At 37.0% G+C, this 18,379-nt stretch overlaps 1 protein-coding gene across 2 annotated transcripts in view; it reads left to right on the forward strand.

The window, feature by feature from the left end:
- g (adaptor-related protein complex 3, delta 1 subunit-like garnet) overlaps positions 1-18,379 on the forward strand; it is an 895,910-nt gene that overhangs the window by 663,166 nt on the left and 214,365 nt on the right. For both annotated transcript variants that reach the window (XM_081759537.1, XM_081759539.1), the window contains exon 13: positions 8,260-8,490. In XM_081759537.1, the coding sequence (XP_081615663.1) occupies positions 8,260-8,490 (231 nt within the window). The remainder of the gene's footprint in view (positions 1-8,259; positions 8,491-18,379) is intronic.

Below are 18,379 nucleotides of genomic sequence, written 5' to 3' on the forward strand. Positions count from 1 at the left end.
CATCGGGAACTGTTACTAGCTGGTCATAGCATCAGTGCAACTGTGAAATGTCAGCAGTTGAGCCGTGTTCAAGAAAACATCGAAACTCTGGAGCCAGCACTTCCGAATCGCAAAGGGGTCCTCCTGTTACAGGACAACGCTAAGCCCCACCTGGCTAGGAAGACCCGGGACACCATTCTACGCCTTAAATGGGAAACACTATTGCATCCGCCATACTCCCCGGACATTGCACTGCCCGGTTATCACGTGTTCCGTTCCTTGGAAAATCACCTTAGATGACGCCCGTTCAAATCCCTAGTAGAGGTGCAAAATGCACTTGATACCTTCCTCGCATCACGGTCCACCAAGTTCTACCGTGATGGAATGCATGGCCTTGCAGAACGTTAGCAGAAGGTCGTTGATGCTGATGGAGACTAATTTTGATCTTACATGTACATCTTATTGACATATCGGTGTTCGAAGGTGGTGGGTGAAAAAGCAACAGAACTTTCTTGGTTACCTTTATAGCTGTTAGAGTGATATGTTATAGTTAAATTCCCATGAATAATGAAGCGTCTAAACTTGTTGATTTTATTTAGAGTGTATTATAAATCTTTGCCTCACATTGTATCCTGTAAATGCATTCAAAACTTCAGGAGGCACCATTTTATATAAATCAATTCAGATTGTTCATCGGTTACTTCGGTCTGATATGAATACATTTTAGGGTGTGAGACTTAAGTAAGCTCGAAATTCAAATTTACGGACCATTCTAATATATCTATAAGGGTTGGTCATTTATCTTGATATGTCCTTGTAATATTTAAACTAATGGACAAAAAAAAAAAACGAATTTTGCACCACGCAAATATCAACAGGGTGACGGTGTTTGGATAATTTCTGATACCATATTGCCAGCTGAACATAAAGTTGTACTTTTTTAAAAATGGCACTATGTTAGATTATTACAGATTTCTATTCTACATGTAAAAAAAGAATGAAGAAAGCAACGTGCAATACCACGCATGTCATTCAATGTTGGAAACTAAGATTACTACAGTAACGAAAACATCGAAAAAAAATAACCAAATTTCGGAGGGTTTTACAACAATAGTAACATAAGTGAGAGGAACGGGGTAACACGCCTAGCCAAAGTACTATAGTGTCGAAAACTACTAATCATATGGCGTATTTCGAACAAATAAAAACAAAATTACAAAAAATCGATGATTGCTTTTAAAGGATTTTTTTAATGTATAAATAAGTATCTCATCGAATTACGTACATGATTTCCAATAAACAGAAATATCATAATGCCGTTTACAGCAACTTGATATATCAATTCATACGGAATATATATATATCGGGTGTTGCAAAATAAGTGTTACAACTCTTGGGAGGTGAATCCTGCCACTGAGACAAGAAAAACAGTTCTCTTGAACTATCGGACATAGTTTCAGATCTACAAGGTGCCGAAAGCGTGGGAAAATGACTTTCGGACGCCAATAGTTCGGAAACTGTCCAACGTAAAAAGGGCCAGGTAAAAAATTCACTGAAGAAGTCATACCTGCTGTATTGAATTTTGCATGTTTCACAATCCTACCATGCACGCGCAAGGGATTCCCCAAAGGAACGTAGGGAGTCCCGGATAATGTGCTAAATGAAAGTTGGTCTAAATGGATATGAATTGATGGGGTTTCTAACAGGTAACAATAATTCGTTTGTATTAAGTCGATAACTGGAACAAATACAAAGTGGCGGACACTTTCATGCTCGTTGTGTGTGGTTGCATAATTGCCAGGTACGGATGCTGGCCAACAGTGAAGTTCTGGGTATTAAGTGTAGCGAATTTGTACTCAAATGCTCTAGAAAGACATCTGGAGTGTCGATAGAGCACAACAGATGGAGCAGGGTGATTCACATGTGAGGAAACATGTAACGAAAAATGCCCAGAAATGCACTCATATTCAGTAAACGTGAGTTCAAAGCGTCGGAAATGTAAGGATTAGCGTCAAGAACATGAAAGTCAATTCACCAATAATATTCCCTCAAATCGACGCAATATGATGTGCACGGTTGCATACCAATAAGGATGCAACAACTGAGGATAAGTTGAAATTGTGCAAGGGGACTCACTAAGAAACTGGGTATACTAAATGAATGTCTCTAGTAGGATCACATAATCGATATTGAAATGCGGACAACTTGTGTGTTGATGGTATCTAATTTACAGGCCGCTAATTTCCTTATCCATTCCTTATATCCCTCCCTGTACCGTGACTGTGTACTCGCCGAAGGTGTTATCCCTCCAACGTGACGTGCTTAAGGCCGGTAATGGCCATGACTTGTATCAATAAATAAATCAATCAGTATTGACGAGCGAGCGCTAGGAAGCGAAGTCGGGTTAGAGCGCCGCAATGCACGTTGTATTCGTCCATTATAATTAATAGCAAATAGTAATTGCAAAATTTTCCGCACACGGCATTTCCAGTCTACTCAATTCACAAATTACTCATATATCAATATCAATTATCTTTCCGCAACTTGAACTCATTCTACCTATAAACATCCTGTTTTTTACTAAGTTTTGGTCCCCCGTAATCCTAGAGAACCCGAGAAATATATTACATACTTCTTTCGTAAATTTTGCAAATTTAAACAAAGTGGGACAGCACCATCGTTTTCTACATTCAGTAAACGTTATACAATTTTTAAAAATTAGTAGTACAGTTCTTTTTCACACGCAGTCATTCATTTCATTAATAAAATTACAGTTTTTGTGTTTATGTATTCTATACCTGCATCCACTTATCCAGCGCCGTAACTTAGATTTTTTTTCTTGGGAGGGAAGCATTAATAAGCGTTTTTGGTGCTCCTAGAAAAAGTTGTATTTCTAATTCTTGGGCTTCCTATTTCCATCTTACTCTTACTCTTTATGGGCCCCCCGGAGGCTCTGGGCCCTCCGCACGGCAAGGTTTGCGGGGTCGTTAGTTACACCTCTGGGCCCGTTCCGTACATGAGAAATGACTTACGGGGACAACATTGACAAATATCAAAGCCATACGAATAAACATTATTTCTAGGGCCCCTAATAGTAGACTTATTTTTACTGATATGGGCCCACGTCTCATTTTTGTTTTATTTACCTTTTGCTTGTTGCTTTGTTTATACAATATCGTGGACCTGTTCGATGCTTCGTTTATAATTTCATGTTCATATCGTATATGGAGTAAGAAAATTTTGTCTTAAAATGGGCCCCTTCGAACGGCGGGGAGCTTCCCTGGGGAAGCAGTTGCCCCCTCCCTTCTCTAGTTACAGTCCTGTCACTTATCACATACCAAGCCGGTAGCCAACTCAAGAATGTAGGGGGAGCCCGATAGAGTTTGAGGGTCCTGATTGAAACGTATTATAGTTAATCATCATATTATAGTTCACTTGGAAGCCTACCATGAAAATTTTAGGGAGCCAGTAAAAACTTAGAGGGGCCCGCTCCTCTGGATACAGGCCTGTCACATAATAATATGATGTAGGCCTATCATTAATTTTTATGTCAATTATATATTGTGGATCTCCAAATTTTTGGTGGCAACAAATCTTTCGCGGAGTACATCATCAAATTTCGCGTGTGGAGATAGGCTACTATGTTTTCATACAAGTGTATAAATATCTCTTTAAGTATATTATTTCATTAATAGATAATCATTTTTTAACATAGTTTCTTTACCGGTCTGTTATTCTAGTATAAAATTAGTAAGTTGACACCAAATCTGTGCAAACACTGCTCAACTTACTATCACATTTAGTGACGGTCATATTGTGTAGTGCTCTGGTTTTGTCAACCTAAGGTCTCCTGTTATTTGTTATGGTATATACCAATAGCTTCTAATGTTTGCATTTAGTATTTAGATTTACCGTTACTTACAATATTATGTCCTAGCAACAGTTCGAAAAATTTTTTGCAATATATTGTACGACAGTAATTTCGAAAGTTCTGCACACTGAAAGATGTTATACAAGCTAATAATTTATTGTACAAAATACCTTTCCAGGCCATCAATACAATCTCCATACTTGTTTATGACAGCTTCCGAACATTTGGCAAATTCTGTATTTTGGATAGGGCATCTTGATTGTTGAGGTCGGGTCACCTCACTGAAAGCTTCGTGAATCGAATCAAAACGTTTTCCACCGAGTGGTTCTTTTAATTTGGGAAAAATTCAAAGTCTGTTGGACTCGAATCAGTACTATATTGGGAAGGGAAGTATTTCCCATCCATACTTGTTAAGTGTAACCCTTACTTGTAGAGCACTATGCGGCCTTGCATTATCGTTCAGAATGAGGACACCAGCTGCAAGCATGTCGGGATTTCTTTCAATAATTTTCGGGCGCAAAACATTTTGCAGAATCAGCTTGTAGTATACGCCTGCTATAGACGTCCCCTGTGTCACTCTATTGTAGCCATCTCTCCATTCGTATCATACGCGAAGATCATCGTGAGTTAAACGTTTGATTGTTGCTAGCGGAATTTCTTCGGGCGTGAAGAGTCTGAATTGTTTTATTGTGACGACTGAAACTTCAGTTCTGGTTCAAACTCTCGTATCCAGGTTTCATCAATTGCAACAGTCGTTTGGAAAAACTGACCTCCTTCTGTTTGATAACGTTGAAGCAGTTTTTCTGCGATTCTTTTGCAACATGCTTTTTGCTCATTACTCAGATCATGCGCAACCCATCTCATCTTAATTTTCAGCTTCTCAGTAATGATTCTGTAAAGTGAAGTGAAAGATGTTGTGGCCTCATATGCAGTTTTCTTACATATTTTCGTCGACCCTCTCTCAAAATGTCAGGAGTGTAGTCTGTTGCAGTTGATGGTCTTTCACATCTTGGGGTGTCCGCAGTGCTTACACGACCTTCACGGAAACGAGCTGAACACCGAAATAGAGTGCTATGTTCGACTACACTATTTCGACAAACCTCCCGCAAAACATTGTAAATTTCAGTTGGATTCTTTCCACATAGAGTTTTGATCTTGATATAGGAACGCTTATCATCATGTGTAACCGAACCTCAGTCAGGTTCACCACTGAATTTCTCACAACACAACTAAGCAAACCAGAAAGCACAGAAACAATCGTTCAGCCCAAACCCTGACAATCGTTCAGCCTCAAACTGTCTTGCATAGCCTGTGTACTTATGCCTGGATCCTCTCATTTCGTAACGGTTTGCGTCAACACTTTTCGGTTTTACTTTCACATGGTGACGTGTTTGTTTTCTACGGACATAGTTCCTCGTTTGCTTATCACGAACTTCAAAATATGTTATATAATAATGACCACGTAGCACAGGATGGTGTTTGTCTCTCTCTTGTTTTCCTTTACGCGCATATACACTGTCGCTGACATGCCTCCTCCATACGAACAAAAACCCGTGTGAGTTTCCAACTTCGGTCAGTTCAAATAGATGAAATGATAGTTTCTAGTGACCACCATGAAGGTTTGTACGTATTTTTTTTCGAGAATAATCGCTTTTCAGACATACCATTTTGCAGTATATCATTAATCTGTATTCAATTATTGTGAACCATTGTATAAAAAACAAAAGATTTTGATTGAATTATAATAGGAAAATTGTGTGGTTAAGCCTTCTTAAAGTTAAACTGCGAGGACACGGTTGCTCGTTGGTAGAGCATTTATCTCTGGTGCGTGGGGTCCCTGATACGATTTCCGAACTATTAAGTTTGCGATGGATAACATCGTGTCCATAGGGTTGTCGAGTACTCTCGCTTTCTCTCACATTCTCATCCCATTAATTCTTCCATCATCAGTCACTTGCCTTAATCATTGTCCCCTTAGCCTAAATGGCATAAACGTGGGACGTTATACAGAAAGTTTTGCTGCGCTAAGGAATACGATTTCGTATATAGTTTGCAGAAGAACTAGGGAATATTCTTTACACAGTATGTTTACACTTTTTTGTTTACAAGCATACCCACCTTTGCTAACGCGCCTGGTCCCTATAGACACCTTGAGTTTCTACTACTTTGGCCCTGCCCTGACTGGTTAAGTACTTCCTTGCATTTTGAGGCCATCTAGCACAGATTTTAGTTTTATTTTTACACTCTACTCGTTTACTCGTCAACTCACTACGGATCCAACCGTTCATGGACCCACCAGTTTCTCCGTTTCTTAACCGATCAGATACATTTCTTGTTTTTAGTGGCCACCTAACAAGGGTTGTTTGGTGTTTGTTCCACTATAGCTTTTATGGCATATTTCTACGTGCTGTACTTTTATTCATAAGGGAATCGACATCTATGAATCCATAAATGCAACTCACTTCTTAAAAAACAATTTATACGTTATTTGTAGTTAATTTATGGTGAATAAGTTGTGTAAGGTCCCTTAAAATGGTACAGTACGTATAAATATTGGATGATTTGAAAAATTTTGTTACCATTTAACAGAACTTAGCCTATGTATTTTCAATTCAAATTTTACAACTATTAATATCTACGTTTTATTGTCTTTTCCAACTTATATTCAGGAGAAAGAAATTAAATTAAAGAAATATATGTTTATGATGGTCAAGAAACAATTATTAGTAACACACATTACAAAAATCATGAAACAGAAAAAATATTCTGTTTCCTTATTTTAAATAGTTTGCTTCAATTCGTCATGTCACAGAATTTAACTTGTTTCACAGATTAGTACTTTAATATTTCTCCAACGTAGAGGGGGGAAAAGGGAATTTTGAAACAGCGTTACCATCTTGCACAGGACAAAATTCTCACTTTTTACAGAATAGCATATATCTTGGTAAGTACTTGACTTATCGATCTCAAATAAACGTGACAATGCTCCTTATGACATACTTATTTGGTCTATGAATTTTAAACCATACTGTACTAGGGATCTTTTCCAAGTTATTGCACTATTTCCAAACTCAATTTTTCTCTCTTCTGTTGTGGCAACACTGTTTAAGTGGTCCTTCTAAACTTGAAGTCATTTTAAAGAGTTCTTCTCAGTATTTCATTTAATGTGCACAAATAGTTACTACTTCATTCCTTGTGTGTGTTAAAGGCGTTTAAATTTGATATATGCTTTACAATATTTCTCAAAAAGTATGCAACACTGATCTGCGAGTGTCAACTCTTTCATCTTTGTTTTCACTGCTAATTTGAATTATGAAATTAAAGTTAGGACATTCCATTTAAAAAATCATAACTTTATATTGTGTTGGCAACACTGTTCACCTGGTGATGTTACCCAATACATGGATAGATGTCCCTCTTTCTGTAGTTGCTTTGTGCAAAGTTTTGCTTTTCTCTCTCTTGGTTCTTCTGTTATAAAGATGGGACATTATAAATAGTGCACCCGGTATATATATAATATATCCCTCTCCTCTTCCTACCCTAAGTTCTACCGTCAAAGGGATATGATAAAAACCATCCGAGGTCCGAACCTTATCTATGTTGAAAGTTTGGTCGTGATTGGTCGTTTGGTTCTAGAGTTATTAAGTTTTATTTATTTTTTTATAATTCAACCTCTCCTAAATTCTACCGTCAAAGTGAATTGCTAAAAACACTCCCAGGCCAGAATGAATCTACGTCAAAAATTTGATCTGAGATCGATCGGATGGTTCAAGGGATTAAGAGTCACAAACATAGTTACTTTCAGTTTGGATCTGAAGTTTTTTTTGTTCAGACACCGCTATTAATATATAGATATGTATGTATATATGTGTGTGAGAGAGAGAAAGAGAGAAATAGAAAGAAAAAATGAGAATGTGGACTTCCTGGTATGCTAAGTAAGAACCCTAGTTTCTGACGTATGGTTACAGAGAACACACTCTGAAGTTGGTAGTGTTTAAAAAAGAAAATTGTATTGTGGAATGCTCTTTACTGGCGTCAAATGTTTTCCATATCTACATTGATTTTCTATAGTAAGACTATTCATGGCTTTGGATTGATTATTTTAACAAAAGAGACAGTAACCAAAGCTTAAAAGCCACTTTATTTTAAATTATAATTTGTAACTGTTTCGGATATCTAGCATATCCTTCTTCAGACACTATCGAAAATATAAAAATTTATTTTCGATAGTGTCTGAAGAAGGATATGCTAGATATCCGAAACAGTTACAAATTATAATTTAAAATAAAATGGGTTTTAAGCTTTGGTCAGTGTCTCTTTTGTTAAAATTGATTTTCTATACTTTACTTTCGAAATTTGTAAATGAAAATATTTTATATCTTGTAATTAATTCATGACCTTACTTGTAGGTACGTTAGCGTGTTGGTAGAATTGACTCGAATGGAAGGTACGCAACATGGCCTGTTGGTAGCTCAGCAGATGCTTGATGTTGCTATTCGTGTCCAGGCTATTCGTGCATTTGCTGTTGCACAAATGGCTTTGCTGTTGGAAAATTGTCAATTACTGATAGGATCTGCTCAGCGATCGTCAATGACAGAGGTTCTGTACGCTGCTGCGTGGATCTGTGGTGAATTTTCTGAGTAAGTGTTATTCTGCAATATTAGATCTGCCTCCTGCTGTTTTATGATATCACAGATACTACTCATAACCTGCATTTCAGTAAGCTATACAAAAAAGCTCGTAATATTGCCTGAGGTTATTACTTTCAGGGAAGAACACTTAAGTTAATACCAGACTAATATGTTGTAATTGGATTAAGAGTTAAGTAGCTTTTTTTTTTTTTTTTTTTTTTTTTTTTTTTTTTTTTTTTTTTGTAAACTTTTACAGATGCAAGGATCGCACTTGTGCTACAAAATGCCACAACTCAAAAAATTGTCAATTTTAAGTTATGTATATATTCAGATTTGTGAACCTGTCCTCTATCCGGCAATATAAGAATCATGGCTCTAACGTTATTATTCTGATTTTCACAAACCTTTGCACCCTTTGTAAACAATGCAGACTGCAGTGCAGAAATGCTGCCAAGTAATTAAACTAAAATGTTATATGTAATTTTGTGCTAAGAAATGAATAAACAAACTGAAGGGGGGGAGGGGGGGACATTGAGATTAAAAATGAAATGGCAGGGCTTGTAATAAGAGAATCAGGAACAATTTTCTCTCGTTTGCAGTGGCGTACGCACTACGCTCCTGAATCTTCGAACTACTATGTAAACGCAGACACGCACCAGGAGGAACAAGGGCAGAACGTCAAATTTCTTCTACCAGTATAAATTACAACTAAAACTTACTATCCCTATCCTAACATTTCCTCCAGCTGAGAATCTATCTAAAATGTTACGATTCAGAGCCAATATTACATGATGACTTAGTGGTCCCACTAGCTGATCTATGGTTGATGGATGGATTAAAGTTTATCGTCTCCTTCAACAACAAAGTTCTATGATATATGGACCTATAGCCTAACGAGCAATTCGAACTACATGAACTCCCTCCGGAAATCGAATGTGGGTCTCCCGTCCGATGACGCGTACGTGAATCATATAGCCACAAAGAAGTTAATTATCGGATCTAGAAAATGTGAAGTTGTACTCACCACTTCTATTCAAAATTGAGCTCTTGCGGGGTCGTGGTGGCTCAGTGGTAGAGCGTTAATCTCTGGCGCATGGGGTCTGGTTCGATCCCAGCTCGCGCTAAGTGAACCTTGTGGTGGATAAACACCCTATGCGTGGGTTTCTCGGGATTCTTCAGTTTCCTCCCACTTTCTTCATTCCACCATTTCATTCATTTTTTCATCATCACTGTCTCCTTTAGCCTAGCCGGCATAAGCGTGGGACGTAAAACTCAAAAGATTTCATTTCAAAATTGTACTCATTGTACATTTCCATTACAGACCAGCGAGTGTTTGGAACAAGCAAATGCTCATTCTTAAAGAACTTAAAAACTGCTGAGTTTACTTATTTATTTAATAGAGAATATTTATTTTATTTCCTTTTTTATTTATGTAATAAAATACCTATAAAATATATTTTGAATCATCGCAACTTATCCTTTCGTTTGATATATAACAGAAAAGTTACGGCATAAACAAATATCAGTCACGAGTATGAAGATTATATTGACATCTTATTCATCAAATTCCAAGAAACTTTTTAGATTCTACATAGGAATAAAGACACATTATTTAACATGTATATAATACCTCCTCTTAATTTCGCTGCAGCCAGAAAAACAAATAAGACTCAAAAGTTATGAATATTCCTATCCAGTATTATAAAATTCTTAAATGTTGTAGGTTCCTTTGTACATTTTGTCAATTCTGGCACCGAATATTCAGTTTTTGCATCTCTTAAATGGTCATTTAATCCGGTCGCATTTTAAAAAGGCAAAATACGAATTATAACTCAAAAAGATTAACCTCCTATTACTTCGTAATGAATCACTAAAACAGTTTTTATCCTCTTTAACTTCTCTCTATCCCCTCTCTCTCTCTCTTTCCTTTTCTCTTCTTTTCTTTATTTTATTTGACTATTTCCTTATTTCTAATTAAAGGTCAAACAATAATTTAAAGTACTATAAGGAACTTATTATCTTCAATAAGAACAGCGAATACACTTTATTTCTCTTTTCCTTAGTCCATTTTCATGAAATGACACAATTGTTTGACGATTCTTTGTGAAAAAACAACAACAACAACAAAATAACTATAAGTTAGCAACACTGGAAATGAGACGAATAACAGTTGATTCTTCCATAAGCAAATAGTACACAACAAATACAATATATTATGGTAATTAATATGTTGTTAAGGCATAGTAAGAACATTGGAATTCGACTCAAAGTGGGATCTATATGGGATCGAAATCTTGAACCAAAATCATATTTGTAAGAGAAAACTGTTACAACAAATGACAAAACACGCGAAGTGCGCGCCACAATTTAAGATGTCGCCCAAGGAAGTCAGCAGGTTACCTGCAGCTCCGAGTTATTCTGTTAAACAAGGCAAACACGTAAGTGCAGAGAAATGCAAACAGTTTATCAAACGATATCAACGTTGTTCAATTCACTTGAAGAAAATTAAGACCTTAACTAGCTAATATTCTTATTCTCATAGAATAGTGTATATATACATTATTTATTTATTTACTTTATAGTACTGAAGTTACTATTTGTATGTTCGCATGCTATACAATGTAAGTAAGCACATCAAGAAATTGAACCTACGGGGAAAAAGTACCATCTGTTTTCATGGATATGCGTAATGATTCAGGTAATAGATGAAACAGAAATAACCTCCCATAATGATAAATATGCTTGCTGTTACATACCAGCGCCATATCTTTATCGTTCAGTTGATAATTTGACATAAGTCATTGTAGTTTCATCTGTAATTACAATTTGGAGAAAAATAACAGTGTTCAGTTGCACTTAAAGGAGGGGGGATTATATAGTATTGGGTATTTTGCCCCATATCACGGCGATGGTATGAGAGTGAGACGAGATGCACATCGCAGTGATAGAAATACAAGCACGTGCTGCAGCAGAAATATTACGGGAAACAGACGAAACAACTTCCTCTTCACCAATCGGTAAATAGTCGTGCGCGCAGTAATACAACATCGAGTTACGCGGTTTGTTTTTGAAGGGTGCAAAGGACTGTGAAAACCGCTTTAGAAGCTGCGTGAGAGCGCTAGTTTCACTAGTGAATAACATTGAAATGAATATATTACCAACACTTCCAAATGCGATTTACTCAAAACTACCTTTTTTGAGTTGTGGCAGTTTTGTAGCAAGGGTGCAATATACATACATACATATATATATATAATTGAAAATCAGAATTTTTGTTGTTTTCCTTTCCCTTCTTTTCTTCAAGAGAAAGAATATCGAATCTTTGTTCCTTCTTGAAGTCAGTTATGGGACTACAAAGATTTGGGCCCTTCTGTCTTTTAATTCACTATTAGAAAGATAATTACGTGAAAAGGTCCCCTAGATTGTTTTCGCTAAGTTTATCCATTAATTTAGTAAAGGTTTGTAGAACATTTTGGTAGCATGATTAGCACTCTGAAGCACATGAATGTGTGTGTTATTGAAATTCAGTATTTGTGGAACTCTTGATGCATTTTGAAAACAAACAATAGCAGGTTATTTTCACCCATTTCCTCAAAGAGAAAAAAGAAAAAAAAACAAATCACTAAGAAATGTTGATTGTTTATTGTATTATAAAATTAAGATGATGTAATTAGACCCTTTTAAAACACCTTGAGATATATATATATATATATATATATATATATTGACAACTTCCTCGCATCGTGCCTTTGATTTGGGGACTTCTGCTTTAAGACGCGAGAAAGTCGCTTCTGCCCATTATCTGCAATGGACAGGTTTTGAAACCAAATTATTCTACTAGCTTGCGAGAGGACTGATTAAATAACTAAACACTCGAATTCATCTAATGGACTTGTGTATTCTGATTACTCAAAATGTGTAAAATGTAGTGTATAAAGAATGGATATGACATAACGCTTTCAGATCACAGTGCTCAAAGCTTCTGAGTATTTAGCCATAGGCAACAATATAGCTTACGAACACCAACCTGTTGTAGTTCTTGGGCTGATAATTCTGACGATGACCTGATCCACCTTCTGGCGTCCTATCTGGAAACGTCCAACAAATATCTCACAGCTATTGTTCTTGGAGCTCAATGATGACCATTGGAATATCTCTTTAATTCACGTAGATACAGAGAACCGATAAAATGCAGTTTGTATCATTAGAGACAGAACATTGAAACTCGGAGCTTGCAGCTACTACTATTCATAGGGATGCATTCGAGTCGAGTCGAGTCGAGATTTAAGCCTGTCTCGACTCGTCTCGAGAAAATGTTGTCTCGACTCGTGTCTCGACTCGAAAATATGTTTCTGTCTAGACTCGACAGTCTCTGTCTCGACTCGACTCGAATTCGAGTCGAGACGTCTCGAAATTCGAGTCGAGACAAAATGTACGAGTTAAAATATACGCACACATCAGCCAGACCATTATGACTACCTACCTAATTGTCAGTATGTCGACTTTTGGCATGGATAAAAACGGCGACACGTCTTGGCATACACGCAATGATCCTTGATAGGTCGCTGGAGAGAGCTGGCACCACATGTGCTCACTCAGGTCACCTAATTCCCGTAAATTCCGGGAAGGGGGGCGAAGTGATCTGACGTCACATTCAATCACATCCCACAAGGGACATCACTCAAATGTCCGGCTCCAATTTCAACGAAACTTTTTTTGCTGATAGAAGGCATGTATGCATCATTACTTGTGATGACAAATTTTTGCCATGGTGCATGTTTTCTATTTTTTTTAATAACTTTTAAGAGTTGTGATGTGGTTATTAGAGATTACTACAGAAGTCCCTTACTACCCTTTGTAAACGGAGCGTTAATGAAGAAAACTGAAGAAAAACCATGTGGATACATATAAGTCCTGGGGGGAAGTCGTATGGTAGATATGACCTTGATGGCAGCCATCTTGAAATCCACCATTTTGAATTAAGGTCAAGTTTTCAAAATGGGAATAGGGTAATATGATACATAATTTCGGGCTAGAATTTAATTAGAAAAATAATGGTGAGGTTAGTTTTAAGATACACCCATTTGGGGGAAAGTTACAGGCATATTAATTGTTTTTACTTACTGTGTGCGTAAGTCCCTTCTTACTTTCGTCTCAAGACTTGTAAATCGATCGCAACGGCAGAGCCCGGTTTCGCACTAGTGTTTAGAAATCTTTAAACTCACTTGAGGCAATATTTGTGGATTATTGTATTGTATTTTGCCTTTAATTAAATTTGAACCCACTTCATGATCTTGTGTAAAGTATCACTAAAAGAGAATTTCTGCTTTTATGGAGAACGTAAGCATGGCAATTATAAAAGGTGAGTAAGGTGCGTATGTATTTATAAGAAAGTCTTTTGTGGTTCCGCCAACCTATTCTTTAGTTGTTGTTTTTTTTCAAAATACTCATATCTCATAAATAAAAGAGCTATTATAAAATCTCTTACCACTATTCTTTAATACTTATAAAATTTTATTTATTGTAAAAGCACTGGCGAGATATTTCTTAACGCCCACTAAAATTATGGTGGAGCTCCTTCGTTGCTAACGGTTAGCGTACTTGCCTTTGGCGTGGGAAACCTGGGCTTGATTCCCGGTGGGAGTTCATATGGTTCGGATTCTACGTTAATCAGTAGGTCCACGTCTCACATAGCCTCGCTGCTGAACGGGACGTTAAACTCAGAATCAATTCAACTGAAAATTATGGTTTTGACTTTATTATGATGTCATTAGTTTAAACGCCCAACTGCCCAGTAATTATAAACATTGACTACATTATAAAATTGTAATTTTTGACGACTAAAATATCAGAAATTAAAGATTATTCTTTGGGTTTTGGAACATTTTGAAAAACGTGAAAAACTGGTACTGCACCGATACAACACACCTTTTGGATTTGTCATAACATGTCTTACATAGCTTTGGTTCGATTCTCAACAAGGACTGCAACTACCCGTTAAATTGTGCATCCGAAAGGCACTCTTTGTTAAACCTCGCTTATCACCGCTCATCTTAATAATATATATAACTTCACCGCGAAGCAAATGTTGCATTTCTCTCTTTCATCCTAACACAAAACAAAACTAACCACAGCTGTGACACGAAGGAGCTATTTCGAAAAGAAACAAGCTGTGCTTCATAGAGATGTGTACCAAATGATAGAAGTATAAAGTATTGTTTTCTTTCCTGTTTATTGATATCAGTTGGTGTTCTTAATGAGTTTACTCATTAGTTTAGAAAGAGCATATATGGAATTTGGACATATGATGTACGTATTCTCCTGAGAAATTGATGAGACCAGAAAAGTTATAAGGACAGATGGAATAGGTTTAAGCGCATCTACGTGACTTTATCAAATATTTATTCTCCGTAATGGTACCACGCGGAAAACTTGGTATATGCCTACTTTTATCTTTGCCTCCCTCTGTTAGCTGTTTCGTATCATATATATCGGATGGTTTTGATATTTCTTCTGATCATTAAAACAACAATGGTACCTGTGTGCGTGCAGAAATGCAAAAGCACAAGGTAACTTCCTATTTGTTTTGGAAACAAAAAACCCATTTCACGTGTGCGAGAGAAATTGAGCACAGCGAGATCGGGTGTTTACTCACGGTCAGTTCGCAGCAGGAGTCCATGGTAAAAGATTTGGCTATCTCGAAAACACTCGCAAAACCTTACAAATACAAAAGACTGCGCTTCAAAGAAAGTTTAGACACAGATGTTTCAATTTTCTTTTAGCATATTTCTTCAGCAAAAGAGTCGGTTCATTGTATTCGAAAAAGGGAAGGGAGAAAGGGTGAATTTATATTTTATGTGGGGGGTAACGTTGTAAGTAGTATAAACAATACATACCGCTTCCGACTCTGTACTGAAGCACTTCCTTTAGCGGGATATCACTAGATCTATCCTGACCCTCATCCCACCTCAAGTTGTAAAGTAGAAAGGGACAGAAGTATTCAACATGACTGCGCACTTGAGTTTCAGTTCACAATACGAAAACCAGTGAGCAAGTAAACAGTCTTTTGTAGGATCGTGTTTTACTTCTTGAATTTATTTTTGAACATTTCTGTGAATTCAACAACAGACCGCAGTAGAAATACGGACTAGTTTTTACACCAACCATTACTTTCGCTCCAACCCAGGGATGCCACATTTATGATTTCGTACTAGATTTAGTGATTTTACTATTGAACTAGTGATCTAGTACGTACTTTGGGTAAATAGGCACATTCTAGTGATTTTTTTGCATTTTTTCTGATGCAGACAAATGAGAAGGAAATGGTTCTTAAAATAAAAGGAAGAAGTATATTGCAGTTCAAAACAAATGTAGAAACCTTAAATTATTTTTTCTTTTCCCTCTGACTGAATGAAACCCCTGCTGTGTAACGACCTTAGGTAAACAACGGCTATCTTTGGTCCACTACCTCCTTTTGTTAGCCGACATGAGATGGGTTACTTTTTTTTCTGGAAGAAAGTGAAGAAATAATTATCCAGTACATTTACGTTTTGTCAGGCACACAGGCGCAGTCTGTACTTGTTTCCTAACGAATTTTAGCAACATAACATAAATGAAACATATGTACCAGAAAATAGAGGCAGTACAAACGGAAATTTTCATCTGTGACACATTTGATGAGAAATATAGTTAGATGTCACGTGCAAGCAATCTAAACATGTCCTATCCTGTAATTCTATTCGTATGTTTATGTAGGTGAGACTGAGAAATCAAGAAACAATAATAACTGGTTTTCTTCCTGGGGAAAAATCTAAATGTGAAGGGGTGTTACACTGGGACTTTAATTGCGTCCTTTGTACAAGATTAACAAGTAATAGCAATTTTTTAATTTATTTTAGTTCTTGGGGAGAGGAAGATGGAAGCGAACCGTCGTAAGGACCTCTGCAAGGAAACATGAATACTATCCGCCACTGTTTGTTACATTAGACAAAATAGTTATATATATATATATATATATATATATATATATATATATATATTGAGTTTTAGTCAGGGTTTTCATTCGACAAGAGAGGGGGGGATAGTAATACCTGACGAACATTTTCTATTCTCAGAGTGTTGCAATGATAGCATTTCCTCCATTATAACTTGGCCAAGCTAGTTGCATTATATGTAAGGATTAAGTTAGCCTAAAAAGCTTAAATTTCTATGGCTGTTTTACTCTGTACCCATGTTTCTCATTTTCGGTCTACGGGACTCTGTGTCCGGAAATTTTCGATGGCTTCCAAGTCGGAAAATAAGTGTATCAAAGGCATATATATTATATGTATGGTTATATGAGGCATGGATCTGCAGTTTAAAGTGGGATACCGGTAACAACTTCATGAGCTTCCACCGTAAATCGAACCAGAGTCTCCCGCGATCAAGGCGTATGTGTTAACCATACAGCCACGAGGAAATTCACATAAGCACACACACATATATATTGTTGAGTTGATTTTGACTTTACCGTCTCTTTCAGCAGCGAGGATATATGAAATGTAGACCTACTGATTAACGTGGAATCCGAACTACATGAGCTCGCGCCGGGAATTGAACCCGAGTCTTCCACGGCAAAGACGCATACACTAACCGCGGAGTTCACACACACTCACAGAATCAGAGTCCTCACACACTAAGGGTGAGAGCTGTGCCACTGAGTCACAGCGGCCACGGGGCTAGGTCGAGTCCACTTTACGTTCATAGTTTCTTAGTACATAAATGTTACGATTATGAAATAGATTTTCCTTAATGAGCTGCATAAAAACACAAGCTTTCGAAATGCATTAAGCAATTAGCTCGATTTGAGTGTGAACTTAAAGTTATATCAGAGTGTAAATACGGATACGCACCAAAGCTCGAAAACTTAATACACTATTTCTCCTATATAGTCAGCATGTATCAAGCAATCGTTCAGCTTTCATTTGAGAGGATGGAAATCGAAGGCCCCTGAACAACTATGTTACTAATGTGCGGAATGTATTTATCTTACAGTGAACTGCTTTGATGCCAAGTGGCCTAACTCCAAAATTGAAATTTTCCAGGAGTGAAAGTTGAAGTTCAATATCTCATGAACAATCCATATTTCTTTTATGTTGGGAACCAAAACCATAACTACTGTATGTAGTTCATTGTTTTATAACTTAGTGTTTACAAAAATCCTTTTAATAAATACCTATTCATAGAAATGAATGGTACTTATCTGTACTAGTTCTTGGCATCCAAGCAGTCTATTTATTGTAATACTAGCTTAATATACCCATTCTTCGCATGGGGTTGTATTTGGAAGTCAACACCTGTGGAAGTATCACCATTCATTTCAGTGACCGCGAAAACTATGGATTTGACACTAGTATCAATCAATATGGGCTATTTATGCATGTCTCGGTATTCCTCACCCGCTGACACCCGGCCCGCATACAGTAGTAGCTGAATTTGCAAGTCATCGCTGATGGAAGTGTCACCATTGATCTCAGCGACCGTGAAAACTATGGATTTGACACTAATGTCGATCAATTTGGATTACTTTTACTACATGTCTCGCTAAACGCCCCCCTGAGACCCCCTGGTTCCAATTTTGACAAAAACGCTTCGCCTTAGACTGGGACCTGGACCAAGGTATCCGTGACCAAATTTTGGGAACTCTCGGTCCACTCGTCTGGTCCCCAGGTCGCACACAGACAGACAGACAAACACACAAACAAACTCTTTATTTTATTTATATTAGATAAGATATAGTGTACTATGTAAAATAGTCTCGTATCATAATATGTGATTTACAACAAATGTTATTTAATACATTATATATTATCCGTAGCTCGTGATATGCTGCAACATATTAAAGCCTCAGAATAGTTGG

The sequence above is a fragment of the Thermobia domestica genome, chromosome 5 (genome assembly GCF_964235325.1).
Source record: "Thermobia domestica chromosome 5, izTheDome1.hap1.1, whole genome shotgun sequence".
NCBI lineage: Eukaryota > Metazoa > Arthropoda > Insecta > Zygentoma > Lepismatidae > Thermobia > Thermobia domestica.